This window comes from Kogia breviceps, chromosome 6, assembly GCF_026419965.1.
Source record: "Kogia breviceps isolate mKogBre1 chromosome 6, mKogBre1 haplotype 1, whole genome shotgun sequence".
Taxonomy (NCBI): domain Eukaryota; kingdom Metazoa; phylum Chordata; class Mammalia; order Artiodactyla; family Physeteridae; genus Kogia; species Kogia breviceps.
The window spans coordinates 57,080,864-57,093,715 of NC_081315.1; the positions used below are offsets into that span (position 1 = coordinate 57,080,864).

The 12,852-nt window shown below is 36.2% G+C and overlaps 1 protein-coding gene across 2 annotated transcripts in view; it reads left to right on the forward strand.

Moving 5' to 3' along the window:
- The window catches only part of USO1 (USO1 vesicle transport factor), a 94,940-nt gene that overhangs the window by 16,373 nt on the left and 65,715 nt on the right, over positions 1-12,852 (forward strand). For both annotated transcript variants that reach the window (XM_059066863.2, XM_059066864.2), the window contains exons 2-3: positions 11,208-11,294; positions 11,371-11,435. In XM_059066863.2, the coding sequence (XP_058922846.1) occupies positions 11,208-11,294; positions 11,371-11,435 (152 nt within the window). The remainder of the gene's footprint in view (positions 1-11,207; positions 11,295-11,370; positions 11,436-12,852) is intronic.

Consider the following 12,852-nt stretch of genomic DNA (forward strand, 5'->3'; position numbering starts at 1 on the left):
AGCTCTTTGTGGCCAGAGACCATATCTTATTTTGGTTAGCACAAGAACAAATATATACATGCTCAGTGTGTATTTATTGACTGAGTAATGACTATGTATTCTAGTCTAAAAAAAATTGGACTTTATAGGCAATAGGGAGCCATTGAGGATATTTTTATTATGTTAGTTTATTTTTATCAACTAAGAGCAGATTTCATATTATTTTGATCAGCAGAGTAAAAATAGCATCTTTTAAAGATGAGTTCCGTCATGAAAATATCCTAGAAATTCCAATAAAACATAAACCAGATCACTTTATTCCATTATTACTCTTTTCTGCTTATAAAGGTAATACTTGTTCATTATCATAATTCAGACATCAGAAATAATGTAGAAAATGAACATTTCCAGCAACCCACTAAAAGACAGTATGGTGCATAGTCTTAATTTTTTCTTTACATGTTCACATAGTATTTTTTTTCCTTTTAAAAATTATTTATCTCTATGTTCCTAACTTTCACTCTAGCAGTAGAATCACATTAATAATTCTTTATTTAAAACTTTTATTAGAGTATAGTTGATTTAAAATGTTGCATTAGTTTCTGCTGTATAGCAGAGTTAATCAGTTATACATATACATATATCCACTCTTTTTAGATTCTTTTCCCATATAGGTCATTACAGAGCATTGAGAAGAGTTCCCTGTGCTATACAGTAGGTCCTTGTTAGTTATCTATTTTATATATAGTAGTGTATGTATGCCAATCCCAATCTCCCAATTTATCCCTCTCCCTTCTTTCCCGCCCCCTGGTAACCATAAGTTTGTTTTCTACATGTGACTTTATTTCTGTTTTGTAAACAACTTCATTTGTATCATTTTTAAAAATTGCACATATAAGCAATATCATATGATATTTGTCTTTGTCTGTCTGACTGACTTCACTCAGTATGACAGGCTCTACGTCCATCCATGTTGCTGCAAATGACATTATTTCATTCTTTTTTATGGCTGAATAATATTCCATGATATATATATATATATATATATATATATATATATATATATATATATATATATACACCGCATCTTCTTTATCCATTCCTCTGTTGATGGACATTTAGGTTGCTTCCATGTCTTAGCTATTGTAAATAGTGCTGTAGTGAACACTGGGGTGCATGTATCTTTTCAAGTTATGGTTTTCTCTGGATATATGCCCAGGAGTGGGATTGCTGGGTCATATGGTAGCTCTATTTTTAGTTTTTTAAGGAACTTCCATACTGTTCTCCATAATGGTTGGACCAATTTACATTCCCACCAACAGTGTAGGATTCCCTTTTCTACACACTCTCTCCAACATTTATTGTTTGTAGATTTTTTGATGGTGGCCATTCTGACTGGTGTCAGGTGATACCTCATTGTAGTTTTGATTTTCATTTCTCTAGTAATTAGTGATGTTGAGCTTTTCATGTGCTTTTTGGGCATCTCGATGTCTTCTTTGGAGAAGTGTCTATTTAGATTTAACACCCATTTTGTGATTTGGGGTTGTTTTGTTTGCTGTTGAGCTGTATGAGCTGTTTGTATATTTTAAAGATTAATTTCTTGTCAGTCATTCTGTTTGTAAATATTTTCTCCCATTCTGTGGGTTGTCTTTTCATTCTGTTTATGGTTTCCTTTGCTGTGCAGAAGCTTTTAAGTTTAATTAGTTTATTTTCATATTTTCATTGTTTATGTTTATTTTCATTGCTCTAGGAGGTAGATCAAAAAAAGATCTTGCTGCAATTTATGTCAGAGAGTGTCTGCCTATGTTCTCCTCTAAGAATTTTATAGTATTCACATAGTTTATTAATGGTAATAGTTTTAAACCAAAATAAGCTCATGCTAAATATACTATTAACTGTTTTCTTTTTTCACTTAATGTCTCTTGGACATCTTTTCATGTCAGTGCATATGGATCTGCTTTACTCATTTGATTAATTGCATAGTGTATGTGTACTATATGTTAGTTAACTGTTTTCTGATTGGTGGATGAACCTTTAGATTCCACCTCCCCCTTTTTTTCCCCAATAAACAGCATAAATTTATTGCTCACAGTTCTGGAGTCTGGAAGTCTGAGATCAGGGTGCTAGTATGGTTTGCTAAGGGACCTCATCAGTGTTACAGACTTCTTATTTATTATATCCTTATGTGATGGAAGCTAGATTTATTTTTTAGCTGTTAAAAATATTGCTACAAAGAACATTCTAGTATATAACATTGTGTATTTGTGGGCGTTTTGTTTTGTTTGTTTTGGCTGTGTTGGGTCTTTGTTGCTGCACGCAGACTTTCTCTAGTTGCAGCAAGCGGGGGCCACTCTTTGTTGCAGTGTGCGGGCTTCTGATTGTGGTGGCTTCTCTTGTTGCAGAGCATAGGCTCTAGGTGCACAGGCTTCAGTAGTTGTGGTGCGTGGGCTCAGCACTTGTGGCTCATGGGCTTAGTTGTTCTGCAGCATGTGGGAATCTTCCCAGACCAGGGCTTGAACCGTGTCCCCTGCATTGGCAGGCAGATTATTAACTACTGTGCCACCAGGGAAGCCCCCTGTGGCCATGTTTTTAAAGGATAAGTTCCTAGAAATAAGAATGCCTGGTGGAAAGGGTATGAACATTTTAAGTTATAATAGTTTTTGCAGAATTGACACTTTTTTAGGTTACTTTCCGTCTGATAGAATATAAGCCAGTTCATTAATCTATGTCTTTCTCTATCCTGTATAGTTCTGTTTTTAAAATCATTTTATTGAAGTATATAGAAAAGTACACATGTCATATACATAAACCTCACAACCTGAACACACCTATGTATCCAGCACCCAGATCAAGGAACAGGACATTACCAGCACCCTAGAAGTCCCTTTTGTGCTTCCACTCACTGCCCACCGCCATGAGCAACCACCATCCTGACTTCTGATAGCTTAAATTAGTTTTGCTTGGTTTTCTGAGTTATAAAAATGGAATCATATAGTATTAATGTATGGTAGTATTATTTTAATTTTTGTGAGACTGATAGATGAAAAGTAACATCATTGCTATTTTAACTTATATTTAATGTTTATCTTCATAATGCCAAAGATTATTATATTTGTGTATATCTCAAACCTTTTTTAAAAAATTAACAAGGCTCGGGACTTCCCTGGCGGTCCAGTGGTTAAGAATCTATGCTTCCAATGCAGGCGGCGTGGGTTTGATCCCTGGTCCAGGAACTGAGATCCCACAATGCTGCACAGTGCAGCACCTCCCCCCCCAAAAAAATTAACAAGGCTCAAATGTTAGCATGTTAGAACACAAAATAAAAGATTGAAAGTGAAAACAAAGCAAACCCCCAAACTCTAGGATTATGATCATCTCCCTCCAATATTCCTAAAGCTAAGTGTCTCCCCCAGATTAAATAGCCACCTTCAACATATAATGATTAAAGAGCTTCTGGACATGGAAGTTCGTATTCTGACACAAGTCTCTCTGTACACCAACCAAAGATGGGGCTGATCCTAAAATTCAAGCATTGCAGGGTACTGGGACGAAGTACTCTAAGCAAGATGGGAATCTCAGATTTAGGAGCAGTGCTTGAGGACTAGGGCTACAAAAAAGCAGGAAATGCCTTCCTATTTTCTAGGTAGCTCTAAACTACCTAGAAAAAAAATTATCATAAGATGTACAAGACCTGAGAAGCAATAAGAACTACAGTCCTGCAACCTGTGGAACAAAAACCACATTCATAGAAAGATAGACAAGATGAAAAGGCAGAGGGCTATGTACCAGATGAAGGAACAAAATAAACCCCCAGAAAAACAACTAAATGAAGTGGAAATAGGCAACCTTCCAGAAAAAGGATTCAGAATAATGATAGTGAAGATGATCCAGGACTTCAGGAAAAGAATGGAAGCAAAGATCGAGAAGATGCAAGAAACGTTTAACAAAGACCTAGAAGAATTAAAGAACAAACAACTAGAAGAATTAAAAAACAAACAAACAGAGATGGACAATACAATAACTGAAATAAAAAATACACTAGAAAGGGCTTCCCTGGTGGCGCAGTGGTTGAGAGTCCGCCTGCTGATGCGGGGGACACGGGTTCGCGCCCCGCTCTGGGAGGATCCCACGTGCCGCAGAGCGGCTGGGCTCGTGAGCCATGGCCGCTGAGCCTGCGCGTCCGGAGCCTGTGCTCCGCAACGGGAGAGGCCACAGCAGTGAGAGGCCCGCGTACCGCAAAAAAAAAAAAAAATACACTAGAAGGAATCAATAGCAGAATAACTGAGGCAGAAGAATGTATAAGTGACCTGGAAGACAGAATGGTGGAATTCACTGCCACAGAACAGAATAAAAAAAAAGAATGGAAAGAAATGAAGACAACCTAAGAGACTTCTGGGACAACATTAAACGCAACAACATTTGCATTATAGGTATCCCAGAAGGAGAAGAGAGAGAGAAAGGACCCAAGAAAATATTTGAAGAGATTATAGGCAAAAACTTCCCTAACATGGGAAAGGAAGTAGTCACCCAAGTCCAGGAAGTGCAGAGAGTCCCATACAGGATAAACCCAAGGAGAAACACGCCAAGACACATAGTAATCAAATTGGCAAAAATTAAAGACAAAGAAAAATTATTGAAAGCAGCAAGGAAAAAACGACAACATACAAGGGAACTCCCATAAGGTTAACAGCTGATTTCTCAACAGAAACTCTACAAGGCAAAAGGGAGTGGCATGATATACTTAAGTGATGAAAGGGAAGCACCTACAACCAAGATTACTCTACCCAGCAAGGATCTGATTCAGATTTGATGGAGAAATCAAAATCTTTACAGACAAGCAAAAGCTAAGAGAATTCAGCACCACCAAAGCAGCTCTACGACAAATGCTAAAGGAACTTCTCTAAGTGGGAAACACAAGAGAAGAAAAAGACCTACAAAAACAAACCCAAAACAATTAAGAAAATGGTCATAGGGGCATACATATCGATGATTACCTTAAACTTGAAAGGGTTAATTGCTCCAACCAAAAGACACAGGCTTGCTGAATGTATACAAAAACAAGACCCATATATATGCTGTATACAAGAGACCCACTTCAGACCTAGGGACACATACAGACTGAAAGTGAGGGGATGGAAAATGATATTCCAAGCAAATGGAAATCAAAAGAAAGCTGGAGTAGCAATACTCATATCAGATACAATAGACTTTAAAATAAAGAATGTTACAAGAGACAAGGAAGGACACTACATAATGATCAAGGGATCAATCCAAGAAGAAGATATAACAATTATAAATATATATGCACCCAACATAGCACCTCAACACATAAGGCAACTGCTAACAGCTCTAAAAGAGGAAATGACAGTAACACAATAATAGTGGGGGACTTTAACACCTCACTTACACCAATGGACAGATCTTACAAAATGAAAACAAATAAGGAAACAGAAGCTTTGAATGACACAATAGACCAGATAGAATTAGTTTATATTTATAGGACATTCCATCCCCAAACAGCAGATTACACTTTCTTCTCAAGTGCGCATGGAACATTCTCCAGGACAGATCACATCTTGGGTCACAAATCAAGCCTCAGTAAATTTAAGAAAATTGAAATCATATCAAGCATCTTTTCTGACCACAATGCTATGAGATGAGAAATGAATTACAGGGAAAAAAATATAAAAACACAAACACATGAAGGCTAAACAATATGTTACAAAATAACCAAGAGATCACTGAAGAAATCAAAGAGGAAATCAAAAAATACCTAGAGACAAATGACAATGAATACACGATGATCCAAAACCTATGGGATGCAACAAAAGCAGTTCTAAGAGGGAAGTTGATAACTATACAAGCCTACCTCAAGAAACAAGAAAAATCTCAAATAAACAATCTAACCTTACACCTAAAGGAACTAGAGAAAGAAAAACAAACAAAACTCAAAGTTAGCAGAAGGAAATAAATCATCAAGATCAGAGAAGAAATAAATGAAGTGGAAACAAAGAAAATAATAGCAAAGATCAATAAAACTAAAAGCTGGTTCTTTGAGAAGATAAACAAAATTGAGAAACCATTAGCCAGACTCATCAAGAAAAAGAGAGGACTCAAATCAAGAAAATTAGAATTGAAAAAGGAGAAGTTACAACAGACACCACAGAAGCATCCTAAAAGAATACTACAAGCAGCTCTATGGCATAAAATGGACAAACTGGAAGAAATGGACAAATTCTTAGAAAGATATAACCTTCCAAGATTGAACCAGGAAGAAACAGAAAATATGAACAGACCAATCACAAGTAATGAAATTGAAACTGAGAGTAAAAATCTTCCAACAAGCAAAAGTCCAGGACCAGATGGCTTCACAGATGAATTCTTTCAAACATTTAGAGAAGAGCTAACACCCATCCTTCTCAAACTCTTCCAAAAAATTGCAGAGGAAGGAACACTCCCAACCTCATTCTATGAGGCCACCATCACCCTGATACCAAAAAAAAGACAAAGATACTACAAAAAAAGAAAATTACAGACCAATATCACTGATGAATATAGATGCAAAAATCCTCAACAAAATACTAGCCAACAGAATCCAACAACATGTTAAAAGGATCATACACCATGATCAAGTGGGATTTATCCCAGGGATGCAAGGATTCTTCAATATATGCAAATCAATCAATGTGATACACCATGGGGGCTTCCCTTTTGGTGCAGTGGTTGAGAATCTGCCTGCCAGTGCAGGGGACACGGGTTCGAGCCCTGGTCTGGGAAGATCCCACATGCCACAAAGCAACTGGGCCTGTGAGCCACAACTACTGAGCCTGCGCATCTGGAGCCTGTGCTCCGCAACAAGAGAGGCCCGCGCACCGCAATGAAGAGTGGCCCCCACTTGCCACAACTAGAGAAAGCCCTTGCACAGAAATGAAGACCCAACACAGCCATAAAAAAAAAAACCAAATAAAGTTAATGTGATATACACGATGTTAACAAATTGAAGAATAAAAACCATAAGATCATCTCAATAGATGCAGAGAAAGCTTTCATTCAACAAAATTCAACACCAATTTTTGATAAAACTGTGCAGAAGGTGGGCACAGAGGGAACCCCCCTCAACATAATAAAGGCCATATACAGCAAACCTACAGCAAACATTATTCTCAATGGTGAAAAACTGAAAGCATTTCCTCTAAGATCAGGAACAAGACAAGGATGTCCACTCTCGCCACTATTATTCAACATAGTTTTGGAAGTCCTAGGCACTTTAATCAGAGAAGAAAAAGAAATGAAATGAATACAAGTTGGAAAAGAAGAAGTAAAACTATCACTGTTTGCAGATGACATGTTACTATACATAGAGAATCCTAAAAATGCCACCAGAAAGCTACTATAGCTAATCAATGAATGTGGTAAATTTGCAAGATACAAAATTAGTGCACAGAAATCTCTTGCATTCCTATACACTAATGATGAAAAATCTGAAAGAGAAATTAAGGAAACACTCCCATTTACCATTGCAACAAAAAGAATAAAATACCTAGGAATAAACCTACCTAGGGAGACAAAAGACCTGTATGCAGAAAACTATAAGACACTGATGAAAGAAGTTAAAGATGATACCAACAGATGGAGAGATATACCATGCTCTTGGATTGGAAGAATCAATACTGTGAAAATGACTATACTACCCAAAGCAATCTACAGATTCAATGCAATCCCTATCATATTACCAATGGCATTTTTTTACAGAACTAGAACAAAAAACCTTAAAATTGTATGGAGACACATATGAACCTGAATAGCCAAAGCAGTCTCAAGGGAAAAAAACGGAGCTGGAGGAAGCAGACTCCATGACATCAGACTATCCTACAAAGCTACAGTAATCAAGACAATATGGTACTGGCACAAAAAGAGAAAGATATATCAGTGGAACCAGATAGAAAGCCCAGAGATAAACCCATGCACCTATGGTCAACTAATCTATGAGAAAGGATGCAAGGATATACCATGGAGAAAAGACATTCTCTTCAATAAGTGGTGCTGGGAAAACTGGACAGCTACATGTAAAAGAATGAGATTAGAACACTCCCTAATACGATATACAAAAATAAATTCAAAATGGATTCTAGACCTAAGTGTAAGACGGGACACTATAAAACTTTTAGAGGCAAACATAAGAAGAACACTCTTTGACATAAATCACAGCAAGATCTTTTTTGATCCACCTCCTAGCGTAATGGAAATAAAAACAAAAATAAACAAATGGGACCTAATGAAACGTCAAAGCTTTTGCACAGCAAAGGAAACCATAAACAGGATGAAAAGACAACCCTCAAAATGGGAGAAAATATTTGCAAATGAATCAACAGACAAAGGATTAATCTCCAAAATATATAAACAGCACATGCAGGTCAATATTAAAAAAATAAACAACCCAATCCAGAAATGGGCAGAAGACCTAAATAGACATTTCTCCAAAGAAGACATACCAATGGCCAAGAAGCACATGAAAAGCTGCTCAACATGACTAATTATTAGAGAAATGCAAATCAAAAGTACAATGAGGTATCACCTCACACCAGTTAGAATGGGCATCATCAGAAAATCTACAAACAACAAATGCTGGAGAGGGTGTGGAGAAAAGGGAACCCTCTTGCACTGTTGGTGGGAATGTAAATTGATATACCACTATGGAGACCAGTATGATGGTTCCTTAAAAAACTAAAAATAGAATTACCATATGATCCAGCAATCCCACTACTGGGCATATACCCAGAGAACCATAATTCAAGAAGTCACATGCACCCCAATGTTCACTGCAGCACTATTTCCAATAGCCAGGTCATGGAAGCAACTTAAATGCCTGTCGGCAGATGAATGGATAAAGAGGTTGTGGTGCATATATATGATGGAATATTACTCAGCCATAAAAAGGAATGAAGGGCTTCCCTGGTGGTGCAGTGGTTGAGAATCCGCGTGCCAATGCAGGGGACACGGGTTCGTGCCCCGGTCCGGGAAGATCCCACATGCTGCGGAGCGGCTGGGCCCGTGAGCCATGGCCGCTGAGCCGGTGCGTCCGGAGCCTGTGCTCCGCAACGGGAGAGGCCACAACAGTGAGAGGCCCGCATACCACAAAAAAAAAAAAAAAAAAAAAAAAAGGAATGAAATTGGGTCATTTGTTGAGATGTGGATGGATCTAGAGACTGTCATACAGAGTGAAGTAATTCAGAAAGAGAAAAACAAATATCATCTATTGACGCATGTATGTGGAACCTAGAAAAATGGTACAGATGAACCAGTTTGCAAGGCAGATGTTGAGACACAGATGTAGAGAACAAACGTATGGACACCAAGGGGGAAAGCCTCAGGAGGGGTGGCGATGGTGGAATGCTGAATTGGGCGATTGGGATTGACATGTATACACTGATGTGTATAAAATTGGTGAGTAATAAGAGCCTGCTGTATAAAAAAAATAAATAAAATTTAAAAATTAAAAAAAAAATTTAAAAAGTTGTACAAGACCCAAGTAGAAGAAATTATACTCATACTCAGGAAAACTCTTTTTGGCCTGAGAAATTCTTTTAAGCTGACAGTACTGAGATTTATCTCTTCTTAGGAGATATTTATGTAGGTTTTTCATGGTAAAAAAAAAATTATAGTAGAAAAACTATCAACCAATTATTTAATAAAGAGAAAGTTTTATTATTTTCATTTTGGAAAGTCAATATAATTACTATGAAGTAAATACAATTTAAGGTAGGAATAATTTCAAAATGTGAGTAGTTAGAATCAATTAAATCAAAACGTAAAGCTAAGCTCGGTTGACATACTGCATTTGCAGTATGAAGAAATGCAAATCAGCATAGTAGAGACTTCTAGAAATCCTGCAGTGCAGAAACATATTTAATTTTGTATAACCTTGTGTTTCCCACTGGTTCTGTGATCATAGGAAGTCTGTTGATATCTTCTGGGACACCAGAAGTCTATAAAACATAATTTGGAAAACAGTATATGTATTTAAGCCATTAATTTCAGTACATAGGATGCAAAAGTTTTTGCTATGCCAAAATCAGGTTTATAGAATCTTACTAAGAACTGTCATTAAGGAATAAATAATAATAGAATAGTAACAAACTGTTAGAGCTATAAAGGACCTGAGTATAGTGGTTTTAAAAACTGTTCTTTATCATATGTTTTCCAAGTATTTTCATCTATTCTGTGGCTTATCTTTTCATTCTCTTAACACTGACTTTTGAAGAACAGGAGTGATGAAGTCCAAACTACCATGTTTTTCTTTTATTAATTATACTCTTAGTATGTGTCTGAGAAAACTTTGCCTACTTTAAAGTCACGAGGATTTTCTCCAGTGCTTTCTTCTAGAAGTTTTTATAGTTTTAAGTTTCCAAATTCTTTTTTAATGCAGTTTTACATACACACACAGTTTGGTACTTTTGCTGCACTAGACTCAGAATTTACATAGAGTTTCACCACTTGTTCTTTTTTCCCCGCTATTTATTAAATCACAGTATTTTCATGTCAGTACAGTTAACTTCTTTGAGTAGCTGCATAGTATTCAACTGAAGAATGTACCACAATTTATTTAGTTTTTCTTCTCTTGATGGACAGTTGTTTCCAATTTTTTACTATTGTAAATAATGAATGCTCCAAGGTTTATTTTAAAGTTCAGTTCAAATTTTAATTCCTGCAGATCTATTGCTTGGAACATTTCACCCTTCTAGATTTTGAGGCACACTTTAAATTTTTGATAAGCAGTTCTGACTTTTCTCGTTCAAATATATAGTGGAAACGTTAGGGTGAAGTTATGATGTAAACAATCATTATTTTAATTTTCTTTTTATTAACTTCCTATCATATACCATAACCCTAATGGATTATGCAACCCTCTTGGTTCAAACAGCTGTAATAGGTATGTTTAGAAAGCTCTGGTTCTACTAATTTCTCTTAATTCCTCAATTTATATGACTTACTTTATTTGACTTCTCTTCCACCACTTCCATTTCTCAAGTCTCTGTGAAAAATCTATTTGATTTCTGTAACAAGATTATAATAGTACCTAGTTATTTCGATTTTTGAAAAGACTATTACCATGACATTCCATTTATTGATTTTTTTTTCCAAATAAATGGTATAAATTTGGGGGAAAATTTCATGTTTCTTTTTTGTTCTTTTTATTCTATTAATGCTATTTCATTTTTCCCTGACAGATTCAAAAGCTTTGTGATAGAGTAGCTTCATCTACTTTACTGGATGATCGAAGAAATGCTGTGCGTGCTCTCAAATCATTATCTAAGGTCTGTAACACTTTATCAGTTATTAAGTTTATTAAGTTGGAATTAGTTACTTAAATAACATTTTTCTTTTGTGCAGAAATATCGCTTGGAAGTGGGTATTCAAGCTATGGAACATCTTATCCATGTTTTACAAACAGATCGGTATGTCTCTATTTAATGATTTTTCTCCCTAATATTTCTTGAAATTTTAATTAATTTGTTTTAGAGTCACTATTCCAGAAATGATTGACATATTAAGGCTATTAAGTTTTTACTTTCAGTTGTCATTTCAATAAACAGTTATTGGATACTAGGTGTAAACCACTGTGCTAATTAAGCATTAGGACAGACATAATCTCAACCTTCAGGGGTTGAAAGTTTTCATTATATAAAAATTTAATGAAGTTACTGCTAATTAAAGGTTTGAAATTTGGAGTTTGAATTGACCAAATGAATGTGTTGATTTTCATTCAGATATACTATAATGTACTGTTCTATAATATAATATAAATATTATGGTATATCAGTTATCCAGACTTTCTTTTTGGGGGGAGAGAAATAAACTGTACTAATAGAATGATGTCTTAAGGGAAAAAATCACTCAGCCTAGTTTTTGCTCTTTCAATTTCTCTTTAAGAGAGTATCTGCATCTTTGGTTTTAATTAACAACTAAACATGAGTAACTTTCAAATCTTACCCCTAGTTAATAAATATATCCTAAAGCTTTAGCTGTTCAACAGACTTTTCTACCATATCAAGAACTCTCAGAGGTATCTTAAATTTTAAATGTTTAAAAGTTAATTTGTCTCTAGTTTTCCTACTCCTATTCCACCACATCCTCCCTACCCACCCAATCCACTTCAACTGCCTTTGACACAAGTTCATCCCAGTTAGCACCTTTCCATTAAAACAGGAAACTGGAGGATTTGTGAACTTATCCCTCTCCTTAACCCATTATGCCCATCCAGACAAAAAAAAAAAGCTGGAATCCGTGAATTTTCTTAATTTCCATTGTTGGTCTTAGTTCTGTCTCTCGGTATCAATCACTTAAGCCATTTTCATAGCCGCTGTATTAGTTATCTATTGCTGCATAACATATTACCTCAAAACTTACTGGCTCAAAATAACAAATATTAATGTCACAGTTTCTGTGGATCAGGATTTCAGAAGTGGCTTAGCTAGGTGGTCTGGCTCAGGGTCTCTCATGAGGTTGCATGCAAGATGTCAGCCAGGAGTACAGTCATCTGAAGGCTTGACTGGGGCTGGAGTATCTGATTCCAAGATAGGTCACTCACACTGCTGTTGGCAAGAGGCCTCAGTACCTCACCTTGTTGCTGTCTCTGTAGGGCTGCTTGAGCATCCTCATGATATGGGAACTGGCTTCTCCCAGAGCAGGTGACCCTAGAGAGAGAACAAAGCCACAATGCCTTGTAGGACTTAGTCTCAGAAGTCACATATCATCAATCCCATCACATTTTATTTTATTAGAAGCAAGTAAATAAATACAGCCTACACTTAAAAAGAGGAGAATTAGGGTCCACCTTTTGAAAGGAGCTGTATCAAAGAGGTGTTTTTTGAC